The 25,807-nt window shown below is 41.6% G+C and overlaps 1 protein-coding gene across 5 annotated transcripts in view; it reads right to left on the bottom strand.

The window, feature by feature from the left end:
* The window catches only part of Astn2 (astrotactin 2), a 1,021,805-nt gene that overhangs the window by 186,124 nt on the left and 809,874 nt on the right, over window positions 1–25,807 (bottom strand). For all 5 annotated transcript variants that reach the window (XM_045154445.1, XM_045154449.1, XM_045154453.1 and 2 more), the window contains 2 exons: window positions 4,537–4,670; window positions 2,652–2,800 (listed from right to left, as the gene is read on the bottom strand). In XM_045154445.1, coding sequence (XP_045010380.1) covers window positions 2,652–2,800; window positions 4,537–4,670 — 283 coding nt within the window. The remainder of the gene's footprint in view (window positions 1–2,651; window positions 2,801–4,536; window positions 4,671–25,807) is intronic.

The raw sequence follows: 25,807 nt of genomic DNA, 5'->3' as shown, positions 1-25,807 counted from the left end.
ATTTCCTAAGAGAATGAAAAAGCTTTTTGCATAAAAAGCAACTCTTGAGTTCTGACATAGATGTGGAAGGACGTGTAAGAGCTCACCCTGTTCTTAGAGAAAGGCAGATCTACTTGCAAAGCTTGGCTCGGCCATATGAAATGTGGGCCTTAGGGAAAGCCATGAAACTCCCTGGGACTCACTTTTTCTGCTTAAGAAGGTTAAGAGTCATTCTTATTTTATATGGTTTTTATTATTTTCTAATTTGAAAAGAACAGTGTGCTGCAGAGATGTGGAACATTATTGCTAAAGTGTGAACACACCCTTTGGAGGACTTTCATTTCTCTTGGTAACTGCATTCTACAAACCTCTGCAATTATAAACTAGCTTCTCACAAGGACAAAAGCACACATAAAACTATCACACATCCCCATCCACAGATACCGGCAAAGCTCATTAACATAAAAGGAATAGTGCAGTCAAATGAACATAAATATACATACATTTAAACTTACGTTTAGATACATAGTCCTACACAAGCACATGGGCAACACACACATAGAGTTAAAGGCTAGAAGGAATTTTAAAAAGTTCAAATTATGAAGCCAAATAAATTCCCAATTGCTACCCCACGATCTTCATGAAAGTGATGGCCCTGCGGCCTGTCCTATGCTTCAACCCATAGCATGCCAAGCCAGCCACACTCATCTTGAGTTTTCAAATACTAGTCAACGAGACTTCTCCAACTACTCATAACCTGGGCCTCACTGTACCATATTCTTTCCAGTTTTAAAGGAATCAAAGCAAAAACGGTCCAAGGAGGGAAGTGAGAAAGACAGAGTAGGAAGAGACAAAATAAAAAGGAAAAAAACAAAGGAAGTCTAAGAAGCAAAACACTTTTACTTGTGAATGGTTTTCTCCAATAACATACAAAAGTAGATAGAACCATTTTCATTTTCAAAACAAATTTATAGTCTTTTTATTTCTTAAATGAAAATCTTTATTAAAATTTTATATAATCCCTTCCTACCACTGTCCTTTAATCTCCATTACCCATCCTCCTCCACTGAACACCCTCTTCTTTCTAAGTAGTCCTTCTTCTATTTTGATATTATTATTATTATTATTATTGTTATTATTATTTGTCCTCCTTCATCATCCATGATAGCCTGTTGATGTGCCCAATATTATGTAGGTTTTGTACATCTAACAAAAACTATTAGAAGGTCATGAATAGAATGACTGCTTTATGTCTGGAAGACAGTGTTCCCAAACACTCCCCCCCCCCCATCTTTTGGCTCTTACATTCTTTCCACACCTTTTCTCCTATAGTCACAGAGCTATTGGAGGGTACAATAGAATGTCTCATTGAATGCTGAATACTCAACTTCCACTTTTTTTGGGGGGGGGTCTCAAGGTAGGGTTTTGCTGTAGTCTCAGGGTGGCCTTAACTCACAGAAATCCTTCTACCTCTGCTTCTTGAGTGCTCAGGTTAAAGGCATGCAAGACCACACCTAGTGCAACTTCTACTATTAAGGAGGTTTTTTTTTTTTTTTTCATTCTTTCATTATGTAACCATTTTACAAACATGTGGATGTCAGACTTCATGGGATGTGTTAAGAATTCAACCACACTTAAGAGAGATCCCACCTTTTCTTCTTGTGTTTATGGTTGGTTGAATAAAAAAATAACATACTTCTTTCATTCTTCCAGTTATGTAGTCTGGGTTCAGGGTTAAAACTAAGAATGTGTGGCAATACCACTAGCTAGATAGCCATGAGTTAGTTTCAGTGTCCTGATCTGAAAGCTGCAACCATTGAGTGAGATGCTAAACAATGGACATAACTCAGTGCATGGCACAAGAAGATGCCTATCAGGGGTATTCTAGCTGTTGAAGATGTACTGAAAGAAAGTCTTCACTGAGAACAGAAGATGTGAGACCAGAAACTGGGTCACAGCTGAATGCTTAGCTTCTTCAAAGTGTCAGGGATTTAGGAGAACTCACATACAATGTTCTCGGTACCAACTCAAAGGCAACACTCTTTTTTTTTTTTTTTTTTTTTTTTTTGAGGTAGGGTCTTGCTCTAGCCCAGGCTAACCTACAATTCACTATATAGTCTCAGAGTGGCCTAGAACTCATGGCAATTCTCCTACCACTGCCTCCCGAGTACTGGGATTAAAGGCGTGTGCCATCACACCCAGCCAAGGCAACACTCTTAAAAGTCATCCTTCTCTAAGCTCTGAAGCCTTAAAATATTTACAATTCTGTAACCTAGCTCACTTAATGAAGACTATTTCCATATATTTCATTTCAAAAAGTTGTTTAAATTTTTTCATTTCATCCCCCAAAATATATTTTCAGACTGAAGTTTTCAAACCCAAGACCTACCAGCCTTCTCACATAGAGAAAGGCCAATTTATCACCAGAATGAATCCTTTTCAAGTCACATATTATACTGAAGGTCCAAGTCAGAGTAACTCTTTCCAGTGACAATTTGTTACTGTTTCTTATTCAAAAATCATACCAAAAAGCACATATGGATGGGCACCAGAAATTCACTGAGCAATGAAATTTCCAAGTGCTTTCCCAGACTATATAATGCCAAGTTCACATAGACATAAGGGCATCTGGTTTCTCTCTGTCAAATATGCTGGCAAATGGAAAGGCATACCTGTGTAGAGGTCAGTGTCTGTGTATTCATCCACTTTCTTGTGCTGCAGAATATAGTCAGAGACCTTGGTTCCAATTGCTGGCTGAACATCTACCCACTCCAGGGAGACCACAGTGCTGGAAGGTTCCACTGTTGGGGACAACCGCAGCCTACAGGGGATAATAGGAAATGTCGCTTGTTTGCCGGCTAGCATCAGCTAAGGTCCTAAAGAACTGCATGAGTCAAATGATGCAAAGGTTTCAACCTTGGCTCTAATCTTTATTCCATCTATCATCCAAGCTGTGTGTGGCCTTAGATAAATTATTTCACTTCTCAGGGTTTCTCATCCATCAAGCAGGGATACAAAGCTCCCCTTGCAAGATTAATGTAATATTCAGCAAATCAGTTCACGTACTCAGTATGTCCTCAATGGACATTGGTGAGTTTTCTATTTGTATAAAAATACATTCTCAATGATACTCCTTTTAAAAAACAAATTAGCAGTGATTTCAGATGTAGGAGAATTTAATCTTTTTGCCATTCCCTGCAGTTTCATACAAATCAGTAAACTCTTTAGTTCCCATAAGTCTCTAAAAGAGAAATATAGCACTATTTTATTGAGAAGAAAAGAAAACTGGGGTAAATACTGTTTAAATCAATAAAAAAACTGAATGACAGATTTGGATTATTCCACAGCAAAAATAAAGTCTGATTCCTTCATTTCATGAAATGGAGCTGCAGGGACCAGAAGAGGACAATGGCTTGCAGGAGATCAGACAACAATCCAAGGACACAGCCGTATGATAACCTTGCATATACCAAGCCAAGCCTCCCAAAATCCAACATCCAATGCTGGCTTTTCTTGAGGCGGGTATTGTTTGTTATTTTTTCCAGGTAGGGTCTCACTCTAGCCCAGGCTGACCTGGAACTCACTATGTAGTCTCAGGATGGCCTTGTACTCCTGGTGATCTTCCTACCTCTGCCTCCCGAGTGCTGGGATTAAAGGTGTGCTACACCATACCCGGCTTAACGCTACATCTTAAAGGACAATCATGCTGTATGGTTTTTCTCACCCTACAGAGGTTTATTACGGGACTCTGGCTTCCCAGCATTGGCTCCTTTCCACTTCTCTTCACATTACTGCTTAATCACATTTCTCCATGCAAAACAAACTTCCTTCATTTCTTCAAATAAAGTTTCTATATCAGACCCTTCTCATATGCTATTTCCTCTGCCTGAATCATGATTCTTACCACATGTTATCTGACTGACTACTCCTATAGGAATTCAGATTTCTCCAAAGAGATTTTCCTGATTAACTCCCCTCCCTTCCACCTAAAGCATACCACTACTACCGGTCTCTCAGTGACAAATTCTCTGTTTTACTTTGGCTTTCTGATTTAATTTTAAGCTATTCTTAGTTGCTTTTGGTATCTGTCTCTCTCACTTCACCACTAGCTTCCTAAATGGACACACTGTTCCCATCTTGCTCACTGATACTGTCTAAAGGCAGTGCCTGACACCCAGCAGGTGCTCAGAACTAGAAAGTGAATAAAATAAGTCCCTGAAAAGAGCTTCTGTACTTTATTTACCTCAGTAGCTCCACCATCTAAAAGGGCATGAAAAGGTAGTAGCCAGTTATTAAGCAAACCTTTGCTAGTGGATGAGTGAAGGAAGGAATAATAGATGACAGGCAACATCTTTAAAACAGCACATACTGCAATGTCAGCATCTACACTGTACCACATTTAAATTCTGCCAGACCTCTCTCCTTCATGCCCACAGATGGCAGCAGCCTGGTTAGATGCCCTGGGAACAGGACAAATCATAGCCTTTCTTTTTGGCAATGCAGGAGTGTGAGCCAATGGAAAGGGATATCCAAAGAAGAGTGACCATACATACGTACACCGGCTGCGGAAGTGGGCTACAGCTGGGAAGTCCACTGGCATCAAAGGCACTGAGGTCACACCTGCACCAGTCATCAATCACGTCCCCTTTCCCTGAGCACCAGTAGGAACTCATCAGTGCACTTTTGAAGGCCTGAAAGAGAAAATGACGGAAGGTGTGATGATAATAATGGTGGGGAGGGACTGACAGTAAGTGTGTGGATGGCTGTGATGGTCTCCAACGAGGTCTTTGCAGAAACATTCTGAGGTATTAGGCATTATCCTTGCTTAAATCCCAGGCACTTTACCACCAGATTCTCCCATCCTGACACATTCATTACCCAGAATTCCCAAATATCTGAGACATACTTAGAGCATCAATTGAAAGTTTCTCATGACCCTGGTATTCCACCTCTATTACCATACTACACCTTCATGATAACACTATTTGAGGGATATCATCATCTTCATCATCAGGAGCAGCATCTCCTATCTTACATATGGAAAACTGAAGCACACAGCAAGCAACTGAAGTCCACAGGTAGTACACAGCAGAGCTTAGGTCTAGTCCCTGGCACCAGTCTGCAGATGCACTACCCTGAGCATGCCTGATTGCATTTGATCACTGGTTCTGGAGCCCTACTAAACACCTCACAGCACTGCATCGTCACATCTCACTGTCCTGCCTAAAAGCCTGAAAAGTTTCCCACAATCCTCGGGACTAAATCGAAAATTCTGATTTTAGCTCCTGACTGCCCACCACTTAGTTTCACTGCTCACCACTCGTATGTCCTTTGTATAGTACTCTCCACTCTCATGCAACCACTAACACTGCCACCAACGGTGAAGTCCTGTCTATGCGAGCTGTACTCTCTGCTGGGAGACATAAAGCGAGGTCTCTGCAGAGTCAGAGAATAAGTATTTTCAATTTTGTGGCCAGTTGGTTTCTCTCATAATTACTTAACACTGCCTTTGTGGGATGCAAGAGGCGCAGACAATACTTTAAATGAACAGGAAGAACAACTATATTACAGTAAAATTTTATTTACAAAGACAGGAGACTAGAGTGAATCTGATGGCCTTGCTTTGTCAACTTTTGCTTTCAGTGATGATCACTTTCTATTTAATTGCAATGTTCTTTATTTTATTGTCTTAAAAAAAAAAACCTTATTCTTACTCTGAAGCACTCTGCTCCTTGCACTCCTTCTCACCCCTTTGATCTCAAATGAAATTTTCTCTTAAGCCTCATATTGATGCTCATTTATGGACACTAGAACAGGACTAGGCCACTCCTACAACCACAATCTGCCTATTTTACCCAACAGTACTGACCCCATGAAGGACAAGAAACGGGCCACACCTTCTTCCCATGACCATCCTTACAGGCTCAGCACAATTATTTCATATATAAATATTGTCACTAAAAATTGATCATTAATATCAGACAGTAAAGAGAATCCATTTGAGGATAGGTCTCAAGTCTTTGTTTTCATTTTCCTTCCCTCCCTTAGGTTGAAGTGCAGAAAATCTTCAACATGTGCTAAGTGTTTGAGTATACTGGTTAGGTCACTCTATTTGCAGTGGCATTTAAGGGCAGTGGGGATTCAGAATATGTGACAGATCTCTTTAAATCATAAGGATTCTAGATAATGATTACTGTGACTCCTTTGTCAGGTATGTGCTGGGCCAATTCTGTGAACTTTCTTTCCTTTTCTCCCTAATTGTTACTTTCTATGTGCTTTCCAAATTAAAGTTGTATGCTACCTATTGCCAAGGACACTTGATTACACAGATGTTACTTTTTTCCCATTTTCATTATCCAAAAGACTGAAGAATAGAATCTTTGTATATCAGGGACTTGGGTTCTCCCTACTTCACTCCTCCAAGCTGCACAGACTTAGGGTCACATGTATATCAAGAAGGCTTTCTGTCAACCTCCCTTACACTCCTTCCAGTGGTTTTTATTCCTGCCATATCCTCTTACCTATAATTTCAGGATGAACACCTTTACCTGATTTCTCTTGAGTTTAGCAAATACCTAAGGAAAGGCAAAATAGGGGCTAAGGCAATAAGTCAATAGCTAAAGGCACTTCTTTGCAAACTTTGCTGATCCCAGTTTGAATGCCCTGTACCCATGTAAAGACATGTAATGAACAAAATGACACATGCATCTGGAAGCTGTTTGCAGCAGCAAGAGGCCCTGGTGTTTCTGTGTTCTCTTTCTATCTCACTCGATCTCCTTCCCATAAGTACATACAAACATATATACATACATGCATACACATTTAAAACAAAGCCAAAAGATTGTAATAAAAGCAAGTGATCATAAAGCACCTAATTGCACTCTTCACGGTTCTTTAAAGGTATAGAAAATATAATCTTTACAACAGTCTTGGGAATCAAATATCATGACCCTCATTTACAGATGACAAAACTCACCATCAGAACAGGGAGGTAATTTGCCTAAGATCACACGCCAAGAAAATCATGGAAGTATAATCCTAGTCTGTATCTTCATCATTGACAAAAGTGCTCATCTTTTCTGTTCAATCATGCAGACCAGTAGGATTAACTACAAGTAGAGTTGCCAGCACCAGTAAATAAGTTAAATTTAAATTTCATCATTTATTTTTAGTATAAACACATTCCATGAAATATTTGCAGATAAATTATTGGGGCCAGAATCTAGGGGACAGTATGAATACAGTTCCTTCTATGTGCCAAAATCTACAATGGGAAAAAATGTCCCTTTTCTTACCAGTGTGACAGAGGGAGGAATTGTCACAAGGAGAGAAACCAGATGGGACAGCATGAGGTTAGACTGCCTGTCAGACTTCTTAATTCTTCATTTGAAGGTTCTCCCGTAGTGAAATCAGTGCGTACAAGTAACTGCTCATAGCTTACAATTCTGCGACCTCTCCAGCCAGGGCTAAGGACTTGATTACTCTAACAGTGAGATCCAGGGCCATGGGGGAAAGTGACACACATGGTAAGATTGAAATGGCCTCCAGAAATGAAGAAAGAACATCCTGTTTTTTTTTTTATTATTTGTGTGTGTGTGTGTGTGTGTGTGTGTGCTGTCTATAATCAAGAGGAACTTGAGCTTGTGGAAAACAAAACAGGAAATCTCCCTGGACTTCGTGAGTTTCACCATCCAGGCAGTTCTTGGGAAGAAATCCTGCCTGTGAGTCTCCACATCTACTGGCTTTTCCCCAAAACCCTGAGGAACAGAATGGGGACTGGTGCAATGGCAGGCAACTCTGGACGGAGCACAAACACACTGATAAAAGGCTGACATCAAACAGGGAGCCCTTGCAAGGCAGCAGAGGCCAGCTTTGTGTCAGCGCAGGATCACTCTTCTTTACGTCTTCAGTCCTTGCAACACTCCATCTAGAGTCCAATTAGACCCCAAGGGAGGAGAATGATAGAATGTTCCAGCTTCACAGAACTCAAGTCTGCAAATCATCTAATCTAATCCATTTACAGATGCTAATACAGTGGCCCATGGAGGCTAGTTGGCTGCCCCAAAGTGATAGAGAAACTTAGTGATGAAACTACTCTTCCAGTTAATTCTCAAAATTACCCTCAGAGCTGGGTTTCCCATCCCTGTTTACAGAAGTACATTGAAAAGGGAGGAACTTAGTGGATTAAAGTCCATTTGAATGCTGTATTCCTGACCTTTTCAGGTCACACAGAAACAATAAATGCTGAGATTTCATCCAAAATATCCTTGCAGCTGCTCTGGTTTGGATCATATGTGTGTGTGTGTGTGTGTGTGCGTGTGTGTGTGTGTGTGTGCGCGCGCGCGCGTGCATGTACGTGTGTGCGCGCTTCTGTGTGCATTCTCCAAGGGCAGTGAAATTTTGCACTGGAAGCATTCTGACTCTTAGCTTTTGAGGGGGATCAACATTCACATGACCATTGGTTTTCATAACAAAAAAAAGGGGGTTGCCTTTCCAGAACTTATAAGTACTTCCAAGTTTTAGCTAATTAGTTAGTAAACCAAGTTAAGCAGGAGGAGTAAAACAGCCACAAAAATGTTAAGCAATCAAAATAAAGCAGGATTTATTCCTGACAATATTGTTTCTTTCCTATTTGAACTTGCATAAGTGATTTCTCTGTCTAAGCTTCAATTTCCCATCTGCAAATTGAAGGGGCAGAAGATGTATTACTAAGGGTTGAATTAAGTTCAATAAACATTCACTGAACTTCTTACTCCTTACCATGTGCTGTCTGAAATTTAAGGGGGCTAAATAAGACCCAGTAGCTAGCTTCAAAGGACTTGTGGTTTAATGGTAAAGACACACAAATAATTAAGATTACTATGGTTCAAATGTTGTACATGAAGTAATACACAATAGGAGGCTATGGGAATACCAAAAAAAAGGGAACTTTTTCAGCTCTAACAATTATGACAATGTCTTAGGAATCTTAAACTTTAAGTATACAGCCTGTATTTCATTAAGGTATTTTGAATGATATACATAGAAATGCCATTGAGTCTATAAATTAAATTCCATGATCTATACTTTTAGTGACTATATTTCTTTTACTGAAAATGAGTCTCATGTGCCAACACTGTCAGTTATTTTTGATAGTGAAATGGTTATGGTCTGTAAGTCTCCAAAACATGTCCTAAAATCCTCATTCTAAGCATCATGGATTTTGTTATCTTTACAGAAATACTGTTTGGTTATATAGCTGCCCAACCCATACAAAATAAGGAAGGGAAAATCATTCTGATGACAAAACAATTATTAGCTTTTTAAGCACTGGCTCTATTTCAGATCCTCACATGTAATATAAATCACTCAATACTTGGTGAAATGAATTAAAAGTTCATATATAATTCAGAATCAAACAAATTAATTCATATTTGGTAAAAGTGAAGAAAATATGTGCACGTGACCCTCTTCTACTCCAAAACTACTTCTGTCACACATGTTAATTTGGTCTTACAGTCAGAAAACTGGGACCCAATCTGAGGTCTTCTTTCTGTCTCAAAACAAGTGCTTCTCCTGGCCCCTCTGTTATCCCTGCTTCTTGTTCAGGTAGTTGTCATGGCCCCTGGATTGGTCTCCAAGCTTCAGTTTCTGCTACTCCATCATATCCCCCTGTAGCTTTCTCAAACATCACTGCTTCCCTGTCTTCTTACATCTCTTCCAAATTCCCACTGCCTTCTGGTCAAAGCTTCTGCAAGTTAACTTGACATGTGATGTCCGTTTTCATCATCTCATGTCTCTTCTCCCTTCTAACCCCTATTGCTCACACTCTATGACCAGTACATTCCAACTTCTTAGATAACTGCACTATTTCATCACCATACTTCCCCCCACCACTGTGTTTTTTCTTTGAAATGTCCTTTACTTACTTCCTCCTCTTGGCTAAACTCTCTTGGCACACTGAAAACCTTGCCATACCTGAGAGATATTCTTTAATTTTATCTTTTTCAAGCTTTGTAAAATTAACATCTCCTTGCAATTTGATAAGTTGTCCTTCTCACCTACCACGTGTTGAAATCCCCTAGTCAAGGTTATACATGTGATTCACCTCTGTGTCCCCAGCTCCAAGGAAAAGAGTGAACACAGGATAAAATTCTGAACATAGATACTTGTTAGTGAACTGGGATAAGACAACATACCAGGAATTATAAATATGAGACAAATGCAATTGGCCATTGTGATGCTTAACATTCATTAATAATGTAACTGGATTTGAATTCACCTAAGACACCTCTGGGCACATTGCCAAGAGCATTTATATAGTGGTTTAAGAGAGGAAGTTTCACCCTGAATGTGGGTGGCACTATGCCAGTATTAGGAACCCAGAATAAGTAAAAAGAAAAAAAAAAACATAAAAAAAGTAAGCTGAATTCCAGTAGTGAATTCTTTCTGCTTTCTGTCCATGGATGTAATATGATAAGCTGGTACTCTATGAACTTCCCAAAAATATGTACATGCAGTAGTTCTTACTGTCTGTGGAAAATCTTAACAGATGAGCAGGTCAAGAGTGAGAAAAATACAGTCTCAGTCTCATGTAGTTAAACTCAGTAGAGTCTATTTTGGACTTTAGCTGGAAATCCCAAGTTTTTCCCTTGGCTTCTTCTAATCATCTATTGCCATTCTAAGATCCCTCTACTCAATGAGTAAATACCAACCTGTAAGGATCTATTTCCTATATAAGAAATTGTGCAACTAAATTGATGGTTCTATAAATAATAGAAATGATGCCTAATTTCCCTTGTCAAGACAAACCAGTTTTCCAGTTATTCTCCTCTAAATGATGAGAGCCCAGCAGAAGAACTTCTTAATCTAGGCAACAAGAGGAAGCAATTTAGAGCAAACCAAAACTCTGGCTCGCCACACTTATTTCTGCTAATGAAAAAAATATCAGATAAATAAATACACAACCCATTGAGACACCCACATGGGCCTCTGTCAGCTGTCTTCTCAAGATGTTCAGAAGCAATCTAGTAAGGTCATATCATCTTCAAGCAATGACTTATTTTACTAGTCAACTAGTCTCATATTTCAGCTCCCATTCATCTCATATAGAATGAAATACTAGATTTAGATACATTAAAAACAATATCAAGCATTGTTTGACCATTTTTATATGCCAGATGCAATATCCAGTATCGGACATATAGGAAGCCATTTAATTGTTACAGCCACACCACGAATTGTGTACTCTTATTATTCCCATTATACAGAGAATGGGCATGAGACCCTAAGGAGTTTGGGCTCTTTTCCTTCCCCACATAGCCAGTATTTATAGTTTAGGTTACACTGTCTTCATGTAATACTTGAAAGAATTTTGATTTTGTTAAATAATTTGAGGTACCTGTGATCAAACATGTCTTTCCAAACATCCAACACTCAATCCTCTGCTCTATCTTGGTCATTGCTCCTCAAAATGAGGACAGGTAACTTTTAAGGTGCATTATTTATTTCCATAAAATATAAGCAAATTGTTCTGGTAATTTCCAAGTCTTTATTGGCTAAGAAAACATTCCAATATATATTTCAGGGACCTGAATTCAATGGAATATTAACTGAGCATGTTGTTTTTTTTTACATCAGAATGGGCATGGAGGTTATTTCTGTGGTCAAACAAATCTGCAAAATCTCAAACAAAGCTAAATATATTGCTCTGCATAATACTTTTAAAGTCATTAGTATGCTAAGTATCTCTGTATAATCCTGAGAAAGAATATGTAAAATACAGCATTTACCAACGTTTCTTTCTATATGTAATATGGAGATACAGAACTCTTTTTCATGTTGTGGCTAGATTCTAGGTTGAACACAAAACTCCCCACCAGGGGCTGGAGACTTGCCTGCAAAGCCTAATGACCTGGGTCAATTCCCCAGTACCCATGTAAAGCAAGATTCACAAAGTAGTAGAGGCCTCTGGAGTTCATTTGCAATGGCTAGAGGCCCTGGTGTACCCACAATCTGTGTCTCACTTCTCTCTATTTCTGTCTGCTTGTAAATAACTAAGTAAAACATTAGAAAATAACTCCCCACCAGCCCAGAGACTCCATGGAAAGAGTCTCTCTTACTCCATCAGTAACTGTTCATCCGTGGTTAAGTCTGAGTGTGCCATCTCTAAACCTCCAATATCTTGCTATGCAATGAGGGTTCTGGACATTTTTATTTTTTATTAATATAATTTACTTATTTATTTGAGAGAGAGAGAATGGGCACACCAAGACCTCCAGCTACTGCAAACTAACTCCACATGCATGAGCTACCTTGTGCATCTGGCTTATGTGGGTCTTGGAGAGTCAAACCGAGACCTTTTGGCTTTGCAGGAAAATTCCTTAAGTGCTAAGCCATCTGTCGGGCCCTCATTATACTTTTGATCAAAACAAATTTATTCTTTTAGACATACTAAAACTGGAATTTTCTCTGGCCACCCTTCTGTATTTTCCAGAAAAAATGGAATGCCCCTATTGTACCTTAAATAATACATCTACTAGTTATCCATATTTTCTTGTATTTATTTGAGTTCCCTTTTTGTTGGGGTATAAATTCTTTACATTATTTTTATAGTACCAGAAATAAGCATGCCATACATTTTTGTCATATGAACAAGTATTGAATGCATGAGTGGTGATGTCTGAGGAACAGAAGACTAAGGTCTCATTGAATGTAAACTGTGATCTTAGTAGACCTTCTAAGTCATCGGGGAAATAGCTTGTGCTGACATTGCTATAAAATATCTCCAGACCATTTGTCCTTCCTGTCACTGAACTGATAGCAATTGTGAAAGTGATGAAGAGCAGAGCAATTATGAACAATAGAAGACATCGGTTATAACTCCAGGGAGAAGACACAGCCATAGCAGTAGCCTCATCCATCTAACTGTGAGTCATCTTCCCAAGGCATCTTGCCCTGCAACCTTGAACTGCCAAAGGCTTCTTAGTTTTGGACATATCCAAGTTCTTCAGAGAGTGACTCCTTCTCTAAGCCTGTCTCTGACAAGGCATTGTTTCTGGCCCACTCAGTCCTGGAAGAGGAAAACTGGATGGAATACATGTCCTTTTCCCAAGAGAAGCCATTAGCCAAGGATCCTCACTCCACCCAATACACCAGACCTATCTTCTATATCCTTTGACAGATAGTCGCGCTTCTCCCTTGCGCTAAGAACATCTGGAGATAAGCAATGAGTGGGAAGATTTCAAGAGGATGATTTGTCTACAAACATGGAGCCTAGGTCACTAAATATACTCAAGTTAGTGGCAACGTATTCCTTCTGCAGTCACTGTGAACCTCATTTTCTGGTAGGCGTGTGTTCCTGGAGGAAGAATAGCAGGAAGAAAGCTATTCTGCTGATGGCTCTTCCACGACTGACATTAAGAGTGAGAGGCAGAGAAAGAAAATTCTGAGGACAGAGGAGTCATTCTTATTCTAGACCCATACTGAGCTTATCTTGATCTTTGAAAGGAAGCCTTTGGAATTTGACTAAGAGAACTAAAACTGGAGATACTCAACAAATTAATTATAAACATATTCCCACCATGGAAATTTGAGATATCCATATCACTTAACAAAGAATAAGGTGTTGCATATACTAGAGGCATAGCAGAACATGGAGATTAAGAATAAGACCATCAGAATAAGATTTCTAGGTTAAAATCCTAACGTTATCACTAAGCAAGCTGCTTCAGCTCTCGGCCTGCCAAAGTGCTGATTTTTTTTTTTTTCACATTAAAATTTGCTTTTAGGGCTGGAGAGATGGCTTAGCAGTTAAGCGCTTGCCTGTGAAGCCTAAGGACCCCGGTTTGAGGCTCGGTTCCCCAGGTCCCACATTAGCCAGATGCACAAGGGGGCGCACGCGTCTGGAGTTCGTTTGCAGAGGCTGGAAGCCCTGGCGCGCCCATTCTCTCTCTCTCCCTCTATCTGTCTTTCTCTCTGTGTCTGTCGCTCTCAAATAAATAAAATAAAGTAAAATAATTTGCTTTTACTTCTTTAACTCAACATGAACCACTATATGAATCAATTATAAAATACCTTAAAACAATGCCAGGTCTATTTGGTTTTGGACATACATACACACATTTGTTAATTAAATACCGAGTAAGCTCTTGATATGAATACTCTTTAGACCAAAGCATAACAGTGAATTTAGTAATTAAAAGGAGTTACACACATTTATTTACAAATATTAGTTATTCTAGACATGCCTACACTCATCTCAAATTATTTTAGTGTGTTTATTGTTTTCAAATGGAAAAGCATGTCAGTGGAACATCTATCAGAGATATCATCTTTGCTTCTGAGGGAGAATGATTTCCCTTGTTTCCAACTAACTATTGGTTAGTTTTTGTTGTTGTTGTTTTTAATAAGTGATCTATGAAGTTAAGATAACTTTTTATAGAGACAGAGAGAGAAAGAGGACCTCAGACAATGCAATCAAACTCCAGACTCTTGTGCCACCTAGTGGGCATGTGTGACCTTGCACTTGGCTCACCTTTGTGTGTCTGGCTAATTTGGGATCTAGAGAGTCCAACATGGGTCCTTAGGCTTTGCAGGCAAGCACCTTAACATCTAAGCCACTCTCCAGCCTAAGACAATTGTTTTTTGATTACACACCTATTTTACACTAGATGCTTTGGTCAGAAACAAGAGCAGAGAACAGCAGGATAAAAAGAAAGAGTAGAAGGGGAAGAAGAAGCATGAATAAGGAGAAGAAAAACGTTGCAGCCAACATGTATCAAGTACTCAATTATACAAGGTCTTTGTTAAATGCTTTATAGCATAATCTTATTTAGTCTAGCACCTCTGTGAGTTCAATGTCATTATCATATCACTGAGATTCCAGAAGTTAAGTCATTTCTTCATAGTATGTGGCCAAAGAGAACTTGAACCTATATCTGATTGGTGTACTTAATGCTTTAAGCCCATCACCTACATATTATATCTAGGAACCCTGTGCAGTAGGTCACTTTATTGCCCTTATCTTACAGGTGAGAAGGCAGAGCTCTAATGTGAAATACCATCCAACAGGTAAGCATAAATATGGACTTCAAAGCTGGATTCCGGTTGGCTCTAAAACTAGTATTCTTTCTAGGTTATGTTGCTAGCTCCCCTAAAATCAAAATCTCACCAACAAGTATGTCTACCTTCAATATACCTAAAACTTTCAAGGAAAAAATGAAATGAATAAACCTACCTATGTTTACATTGATGTCTCTGCACAATTTTACCTCTACTGTGAACTCCATTCACATTGGACAGTGTCACATTGACATTTGAGAAACAGTAACCAAGGAAGCACTGGGGTTAAGGAGACTGATAACAGCCTTACCGACATCGATCCCTATGCAACAATGTTAAGCAGTTGTACTTCCATTACTGGTTGCCCTATGTGAATTTTGAAAAGATTCAGTGATGAAAAATAAACAAAACAAAACAGGATTCAGATTGCAGCAAGCTTCCATTATAAATATTTCATTGGACTTGTTTCTAAAATCAGAGTTTTTAAAAATCAGTTTTTTCTTAATTTTTAATTAATATTTTCAAGCTGTTGTTTTTTCCAGTTTGTAAATCTCTGTGTATACATGATTTCCAAATTGAAAAACTACACAAATTCATTAAAGTAAGCTACTGTTTAAGGATATAAGTCTAACCTATTCGGAGAGTGGGTGTACATTTTCAAAAAATGAGGAAGATGGTTTGAGACTGAACTAATAACAGGTCATTCCTGAGGTTTTTTTTTTTTTTTCAATAAAAATTTCATATGGGAGTTAGAGAGATGCTTCAGTGGTTAAAGATGCTTGCTTCCAAAGCCCAAGTTCAGTTCCGCAATCATCCTCTTAAAGCAGGATACAAAAAGTGGTCCAAGCATCTGGTGGTGTTCATTTGCAATGGCAAGACACCCAGGCTTATCTATATATACACATACCCACACACACATACAAATATTTTTTAATCTTACTTAGATTTTACTTGGGTGGTAGGACAGAATCTACCTTCATTTTCAAATGATTTGACAACCTCTATATACAAATAATATACTATGATCATAATCCCCTCCTACTGCCCTCCCTTTAAAAATATTTTATTTATTTATTTTAAAGAGAGTATGAGAGAGAAACAGTGAGAGAGAGAGAATGGGTGCATTAAGACCTCTAGCCACTGCAAACAAACTCCAGATGCATGTGCCACCTTGTGCATTTGGCTTACATGGGTACTGGAAAATTGAACCTGGGCCCTTAGGCTTCACATGCAAGCACCTTAACCACTAAGCCATCTCTCCAGCCTGCCACCCTTCTTCTTTTTCCCTCCCCAATAGCCTTTCCACTGAACCATTTCTTTCCAAATGGTCTCTCTTCTGTTTAGAGGTCTTCATTTTCCCTCCTATTATACACATCAGAACCTAACTTGTAATGGACTAAGAAGAGAATAAAAAGTGATAGCGAAGTTATAATAATAAGGAAAGGTAAATAAGTGGACAGCGAGTGCCAGGAAGGTTGCAGAATCCAATGAAGGCTCCTTAATGAGAAAAGGGTTTATTTGTATTAAAATGTAGTGTGAGGATCTCATGATGCTGGAGTGAGTTGAGCAGCACAAACAATCATGTTTTGAATACTGTGGCAGTTTCAATAGGTGGCCTCTGATATATTCAGTGTTTATTAGTTTTTAGTTTAGATCTGCAGCCACCTGGCTGGAGGAGGTGTCACTGGGAGTATCTTAAAGTGTGGTGGTGGGTTTGAAATTACAAATTCCAATTTAAAGATATGCAGAGTGGCTAATTCCACCTGGATTTCCTAAAGTTTGCTCTGATTTCTGTGTGTGGTTTTCTCTCTTTCTCTCTCTGTCTCTCTCCTTGGTCTTCTAAGAAGGGGCCAACTTCTTCTGCCATTATGGAATTTACCCTGGATCTGTAAGCTTCAATAAATACCTTCCTTCCATAACTGTGCCTAGTCTGGAAGTTCAACTCAGGGAACCTGAAACTGTCTGCTACAGAAATTGGTACCAGAATATGGGGTGAGATGAATTCAGTGGATTTTAGTCTTTTGAAACTTTTGTTTTGGAGAAATGGATATGGACTTAGTGCTTAAAACTGAAGATGCCTTCTGGAGTGGTAAGCCAAGTTTGACAGTTTGAGAAGGTGAAGTGCAGACAGCATTGAACTTGGAGGCTTGGCTTATTAACTTGAAGGCTTGGCTTTTGAGCTTTCTAAGGGGAAGGAAAGACTGTAGAACTGGGCTACTGGTATAAGTGCTGACTGTGTTCTTATGCTAAGACCCAGAAAGTTTTATCAAGGTTAAATTTGTAATGAACTAACCCCCTCCCCATTGGCCCCTCCTTGCTGAGGTATGTGGGTCGTGCATTGTGGAGTTAGCCCACAGTTATGGGTAAAATAAATGTCCCCAAATTACAGACACTGAGACTGGTATTAGGCTACTGAAGCTGCTATTTTCAAACACATTAGCAATCTTAAGGAAGATGGCCTAACTGCATACATTAAAATCAGGGAAAGGTTGCCTGAGGAAACACTACGATAGAAATGCAAACTCTCTTGGAAAGAGTTGAGTGGAGAAGGAACCTGCTTTTCAAGGTTACACTTTATTTCACCCCTGAATTAAGAATATGGCTGTGTACGAAAAAACAATTCAAAAATTCATTTGGAATCACAAAAAACCTCGAATATCTAAAACAATACTGAGCAACAAAAATAAGGCTGGTGGTATCATCATACCTGATTTTAACCTATACTTCAGAGCCATAGTAACAAAAACAGCATGGTACTGGCACAAAAACAGACATGTAGATCAGTGGAACAGAATAGAGGACCCAGATGTAAGCCCAAGTAGCTACAGCCACCTGATATTCGATAAAAATGCCAAAAATACTCATTGGAGAAAAGACAGCCTCTTCAGCAAGTGGTGTTGAGAAAACTGCATATATATGTGCAGAAGGCTGAAAACAGATTCTTCTCTCTCACCATGCACAAGAATTAAATCCAAATGGATTAAAGACCTTAACATCAGACCTGAAACTCTGAAACTGCTAGAGGAAAAAGTAGCGGAAACCCTCCAACATATTGGTCTTGGCAAAGACTTTCTGAATACAACCCCAATTGCTCAGGCAATAAAACCACAGATTAATCACTGGGACCTCGTGAAATTACAAAGATTTTGCACTGCATAGGACACAGTGAAAAAAGCAAAGAGGCAACCTACAGAATGGGAAAAAAAATCTTCGCCAGCTATATATCTGATAGAGGATTAATATCTAGGATATACAAAGAACTCAAAAAGTTAAATAATAAGGAATCAAACAAGCCAATCAAAAAATGGGCTATGGAGCTAAATAGAGCATTCTCAAAGGAAGAAATACGAATGGCATATAAGCATCTAAAAAGATGTTCTAAGTCACTAGTCATCAGGGAAATGCAGATTAAAACTACATTGAGATTCCATCTCACTCCTGTCAGATTGGCCACCATCATGAAAACAAATGATCATAAATGTTGGCGGGGATGTGGAAAAAGAGGAACCCTTCTACACTGCTGGTGGGAATGCAATCGGGTCCAGCCAGTATGGAAATCAGTGTGGAGATTCCTAAAACAGCTAAAGATCGATCTACCATATGACCCAGCTATAGCACTCCTAGGCATATATCCAAAGGACTCATCTCATTTCCTTAGAAGTACGTGCTCAACCATGTTTATTGCTGCTCAATTTATAAGAGCTGGGAAATGGAACCAGCCTAGATGTCCCTCAACTGATGAGTGGATAATGAAGATGTGGCACATTTATACAATGGAGTTCTACTCAGCAGTAAAGAAAAATGAAGTTATGAAATTTGCAGAAAAATGGATGGACCTGGAAAGGATTATACTAAGTGAGGTAACCCAGGCCTAAAAAGCCAAGTGCCACATGTTCTCTCTCATATGTGGGTCCTAGCTACAGATGACTGGGCTTCTGCATGAGAATGAAAATACTTACTAGCAGAGGCCAGTAAGTTAAAAAGGAGACATAAAGGTGAGAGACCAGAAAGAAATAACACGTAACTAATTAAACAATGACACTGCCATTGTAGGACAAACCATTGTGAACAAAGGAGGATCCCGGGCTCGGCTCAGATAAGGAACTAACTGATTAAAGTGCCGACCTTTGCTTCTGTAACTCATGCTCGCTTGCTCAACAGGACATTCCAGAAATACTTAGCTCTGGGGGCCTCCGGCCCATTGCAAAATTGCAAAAGATAGGATCTGCAAGCAGTCTGCTGACCAGAAATGAGCAACTAGAAATGTTCCCGCGCACGCCTTCTTGGAACCAATCATTTTAAAAGATGCTATGTGATATAACCCTTTTGCCCCCTTCCCACTCTTTTCCTTTATAAACCCCTACTTTTAGAAGGTCGAGGCTCTCTCCCACTCCCGCTGCGTCGGTCTGTGTGGATTGAGTCCCTGCTTAAGCTTGACATTAAAAGAAACCTGTTGCTTTTACATTCGAGTGTCTCGGCTTCTGTGGCGGTCCTCTAGGTGACTCCTGGGTGACTGGGGGTCTTGGCTCCTGGACAGGGGTCGTGGCACAACATCTTGGGGGCTCGCCCGGGATCCCTAGAGACCCCCAGCGAACCCAAGACCCCGAAGGTTTCTTCTCTGACCGGCCGGGTGAGTAACTGAGCGCTCCTTTTCCTTTTCTTTTTCTTCCCTTTTACTTTCAGTTTGCTGGCAAGCCACATTCATGGCATTTGTAGTCCTATAATTTTGGACAGGTCTTATGTCCCTGGTGGATGCACCGTAAGGGCAGACCTGGAGGAGGCTTGAGACGTCTTGCCCCCTCATTTGAGTAAGGACCCGGTCCTGGAGGACAGAGCCAACCTACTGAGGAGACCAGCTCCCATTCGTACCGTGTTTGGTATTGTTGAGCCGTCCCTTAAGGACACAGACTCGTTTGGCCATCACGGATTTGGGGAGACCAGCTCCCATTTGTATTGTGTTTGGTATTGTTGAGCTGTCTCTTAAGGACACAGACTCATTTGGCCATCACGGATTTGAATTTAGCTCTGAAGTGCATATAACTCTCTATTGGGCCCTCTGTGTTTGTGTTGTACTTGTATGTCTGTGTGTTACGTTCACCCTGATCCTACGGACGCTTTTCCCTGGACGTTTATAACATGGGACAGACACCTTCTTCTCCTCTAGGACTCTGTCTGGCACACTGGAAGGATGTCAAAAGTGTCGCCCGAGAGAACGGAATAGCTGTTAAGAAAGGCAAATGGATCATGCTCTGTACCTCTGAGTGGCCCACCTTTAATGTAGGATGGCCACCAGAGGGAACTTTTCACATGAATACCATATTAGAAGTTGAAAAAATTGTTTTTCGTCCTAGGAGTGGACACCCTGACCAAATTCCTTATATTGCGACCTGGAGAAATTTGATAGAAGAACCTCTTCCTTGGATAAAGCCCTTCCTTCCTCCCCTACCCCTTTCTTCACAGGTGTTGGCCACCTCCCCTAAAAGAGAAACCAAACCCACTGCAGAGGTGACGGCCCCCATCCTCACAGGAGGAAACGAGGAAATCGACATCTTCCCTCCCCTCTATGTACCTCTTCCCAACCCTAATCCTCCCCAACCTCCATTAGAGGCCCCAGCCCCAGCCAGCCTGCCTCCAAATCCACAGGGACCAGCTCAGGCTACACGGAGCCGGAGGGCAGCTACCCCACAAGTCCCTGACCAGACAGTGGCTCTACCGCTCCGCCCTGCTGGACCCATTGATGCGGATGGGAATCAGCCCTTTCACTATTGGCCTTTTGCCACCAGTGACCTGTACAACTGGCGTTCTCAGAATGCTCCCTTCTCTGAGAATCCTAGGGGACTGACTAATCTGTTAGAAACTGTGCTCTTCACCCACCAGCCCACCTGGGATGATTGTCAGCAGCTCCTACAGGTTTTGTTCACCACTGAGGAGCGAGGCAGGATCATTGAAAGTGCCCGCAAACTCGTTCCAGGGCCTACAGGAGATCCCACCACCGACCCTGCCATAATAAATGGCAGTTTCCCGACTACCCGCCCCACCTGGGACTACAATACGGCACAAGGTAGGGAGAGACTCCTGATCTATCACCGGACTCTGTTAGCAGGTCTCAGGGCAGCAGCAAGAAAGCCTGCCAATATGTCCAAGGTATATGATGTCAGACAGGGACCAGATGAGAGTCCAGCCGCTTACCTAGAAAGACTCCAAGAAGCCTTCTGCAGATACACTCCATATGAGCCTGAGTCAGGGGAAGCGGCTACCACTGTCATGTTTGCTTTTATTAATCAGGCCGCCCCTGATATTAAGAAAAAGTTACAGTCATTAGAAAGGTTGGGAGAGAAAAATATTAGGGACTTAGTAGCAGTGGCAGAAAAGGTCTTTGATAAAAGAGAAAGCATAGAGGAAAAAGAAATTAAACGAGAAAGGAGACAGGAAAGAAATTTAACTAAGATCTTAGAACTACAACAGACCAAGCATCATCAAGATCTTAAGGAAATTCTGGCTGCCACTGGAAATCTCACCACCCAGGACACCACTTGCATGAGGAGACCCCATTGGAAGGGAGACAATGGGGAAGGAACAAAATCTAAGGTAAGAAAGAATCAATGTGCATACTGTAAGGAGGAAGGACATTGGGTCCGAGATTGTCCCAAAAATAAACAACGGACTAATATCCTGGCAGCCAGTAAAGAAGACAGTGACTGAGGGGGACAGGGCTCAGTTCCCCTCCCTGAGCCCAGGCTAACCCTTGATGTGGAGGGGAAGAAAATAACTTTTATGGTGGACACTGGGGCAGAAAATTCGGTACTATTACAAGCAGAGGGGCCCATGACAAAGAAAACTACCTGGGTCCAGGGAGCCACAGGCACCAAACCTTACCAATGGACAACTAGGAGGACTGTTAATTTAGGCACCAACCAGGTGACCCACTCCTTCCTGGTCATACCTGAATGTCCATATCCATTGTTGGAACGTGACTTGTTATCTAAAATGAAAGCCCAGATATCCTTTTCAGAACAGGGGGCACAAGTTTCTGCCATGGGTGGATCTTCACCCAAATTAAAGGCTACAATAGCCCAAATTCTTATAACCACCAATCTAACAGAAGAATACAGGCTTTTCCAAAAACATGCAAAGGAGGGGGATCTTTTAGATTCTTCCTGGTTGATGGAATATCCGCAAGCTTGGGCAGAAACTGGTGGGATGGGATATGCACAACACAGGCCCCCCATACTGGTGGAACTAAAACCCAGAGCCACACCAGTTAGGGTACGACAATATCCAATGCCAATGGAGGCCAAACAGGGGATCACCCCCCACATCAGACGGCTCCTCCAGTTGGGGGTCCTAAAGTCAGTCCAGTCAGCTTGGAACACTCCCCTCCTACCAGTGAAAAAGCCTAACTCAAATGACTACCGCACAGTCTAGGATCTGAGGGAAGTAAATAAAAGAACAATGGATATCCACCCAACAGTTCCTAATCCTTATACTTTGTTGGGAAGCCTAACACTTCAGCTCATTTGGTATACTGTCCTGGACTTAAAAGATGCGTTCTTTAGCCTACCCTTATCCCCACAGAGCCAACCATACTTTGCTTTTGAATGGCATGATCCAGACATTGGAATCAACGGCCAACTCACCTGGACTCGGCTGCCTCAAGGATTCAAAAACTCTCCTACAATCTTCGATGAGGCTTTACATGAAGATCTCTCAAACTTCCGGGTATGTAACCCAGGACTTACTCTGTTACAATATGTGGATGATCTTTTAATAGGAGCAGTCAGCCAAGAGATATGCCTGGTGGGAACCAGAGACCTCCTACAGACGTTGGGCAATCTGGGATACCGGGCCTCTGCTAAAAAGGCCCAGATCTGCAAGCAGCGGGTGACATACCTAGGATACATCCTCCGGGATGGGCAACGCTGCCTGTCAGATGCCCGGAAAGAGACTGTTCTCCGGATCCCAACACCAACCTCACCCAGACAAGTTAGAGAATTCCTTGGCACAGCAGGCTTCTGCCGTCTGTGGATCCCTGGATTCGCGGAACTGGCAAAACCTCTATATGAAGCCACCAAGGAAAACCAGCCTTTCCAATGGACAGATCATCACCAACAAGCTTTTGATGACTTAAAGGTACGCCTTCTAGAAGCCCCGGCCCTAAGCCTCCCTGATGTGACTAAGCCATTTATGCTCTTCATAGATGAACATAATGGGATAGCAAAGGGAGTCCTCGCCCAAAGCTTAGGACCCTGGCGGCGCCCTGTTGCCTACTTGTCAAAGAAACTGGACACTGTAGCAGCAGGGTGGCCCCCATGTCTGAGGATTATAGCTGCCACAGCCCTTCTAGTCAAGGGTGCAGACAAGCTGACTTTGGGACAAAACCTTATGGTTGCCACCCCTCACGCCATTGAGGGAGTGCTAAAGCAACCGCCGGACCACTGGCTCAGCAATGCCCGCATGGTCCACTATCAGACTCTGCTCCTGAATCCAGCCAGAATAACTTTCCAGACGCCCATTACTCTAAACCCCGCCACTCTGTTGCCTGATCCGGACTTGGAGATGCGTCTCCATGACTGTGTGGAGATACTGGCTCACGTGTACAGCGTAAGGCCAGATCTCAAGGACACCCCCCTCAAAGACGCTGAAGTAACCTGGTTTACAGATGGCAGCAGCTTCATCCAGGATGGACACAGGTACGCGGGGGCTGCAGTCACGTCGGGGACAGATGTCATTTGGGCAGAGTCTCTTCCAGCAGGCACATCAGCCCAAAAGGCAGAACTTATAGCCCTCACCAAAGCCTTACAACTAGGGGCTAATAAAAAACTAAACATATATACGGACAGCCGTTACGCATTTGCTATGGCACATGTCCATGGAACAATATACAGAGAGAGGGGGCTCTTGATAGCTGAAGGAAAAAACATTAAAAACAAGCAAGAGATCCTAGATCTGCTCCAAGCCCTCTGGGGCCCTACACAGGTGGCTATCATTCACTGTTCAGGACACCAAAAAGGGGACGGACTAATTCCCCAAGGAAACAACTTAGCTGACCAGACAGCCAAACGTGTGGCCCTGGCAACTAGGATAGCCCCTGTCCTGGTAGACCCCGGAGGCAGAAAACTTCCAGACGTTCCAAAATACACCTCAGAAGACTTAACATGGATTAAACAATTAAAAGGACCCCAACAGTCTGATGACTGGTGGAAAACAGAGGATGGCCGCCTGATTCTACCTCAAAGATTGGGACAGAGAATTCTAAAAAAGATCCACCATTCTTCCCATCTAGGAATCAAGCGGATGCAGGAGTTACTGCGTAACTCCCACCTCAAAATAAAAAATGCCAGTCAGATCATTGAGCAAATTGTATCTAATTGCCAGCCTTGTTGTATGACTAATGCTACAGCTCTTCCCTCCAATCCAGGAACCAGACTGAGAGGAACCAGACCAGGAGCCTATTGGGAATTAGACTTTACTGAAATTAGGACTGGAAAAACAGCATATAAGTATCTCCTAGTGTTTATAGATACATTTTCAGGCTGGGTAGAAGCCTTCCCTACAAAAACAGAGACTGTGCAGGTGGTTGCTAAGAAGATACTAGAAGAGATATTGCCCAGGTATGGCTTCCCAATCTCTCTAGGTTCAGACAACGGACCAGCTTTCATATCTCAGGTAAGTCAGGGAATAGCCACTGCACTGGGGGCCAATTGGAAGTTGCACTGTGCTTATTGCCCTCAGAGTTCAGGACAGGTAGAAAGAATGAATAGAACTCTAAAAGAGACCTTGACTAAATTAGCTTTAAAGACCAGCGCTGACTGGGTGTCTCTCCTTCCCTTTGCTTTGTTCCGAGTTCGGAACTCCCCATATCATATGTGTCTGACCCCTTTTGAGATAATGTTTGGAGTGCCGCCTCCTATTATCCCAAGCCTCCAAATTGACCTTCTAGAACAAATGGATGACCAGGACCTAATTCGCTCTTTAAAGCGTTTACAGCTCACTCACAAAGAGATCTGGCCACATTGAAGGGCTGTATATGAGACTGTTGCTCCCCCAAAACCCCACAGGTTCCAACCAGGAGACAAAGTACTCATCAGAAGATACCAACGGAGGTCCTTAGAACCCAGATGGAAAGGCCCCTACATCGTGCTGATGACCACTCCCACAGCCATAAAGGTAGATGGCATCACTTCATGGATCCATTGGACCCACGTAAAGCCACTTCCCTGGCAAGCTGGAGACACATGGACGAGCCATCCCGACCCAGAGGACCCACTGAAGTTCCGCCTCCACCGGAAAGACCCAAATTGAAACAAGTACTGATACTGTTACTTACTGTTTGCTTAATTAATAGCCAGGTTTGCTGGGCTGCTAGAAACCCTCATCTCCCACATAACATTTTCTGGCAGATCATCACCCCTAGTTCCAAACAGGTGGTAATGCAAACTTGGGAAACACATCCCCCCGGAACTTGGTGGCCCAATCTGACTTTAGACTTATGTGCCCTTTTTAAACAGGACCCCCATCACCAAGGCAGGATAGGAATCCCAGGATGTGGAACTCATACTGCCATGCAAACCTTACAGGACACCTGCTTTTATGTATGTCCAGTCCCCACGGATAGGAGGAAAATCTCAAAATGTGGGGGAGAAGCAGATTTTTATTGTAAAGCATGGGGGTGTGAACAGACTGGGACTTGTTCTTGGGTAAAGCCATCCCCCTCGAGCCTCATTAAGATCCAAAGGAGCAAGGCCACTCAATGTACCCCGAGGCAACCTACATGTAATCCCATTGT

The sequence above is a fragment of the Jaculus jaculus genome, chromosome 1 (genome assembly GCF_020740685.1).
Source record: "Jaculus jaculus isolate mJacJac1 chromosome 1, mJacJac1.mat.Y.cur, whole genome shotgun sequence".
Lineage (NCBI taxonomy): Eukaryota > Metazoa > Chordata > Mammalia > Rodentia > Dipodidae > Jaculus > Jaculus jaculus.
The sequence above is the reverse complement of the archived record's forward strand: the minus strand, read 5'-3'. Positions and strand labels throughout refer to the sequence as shown.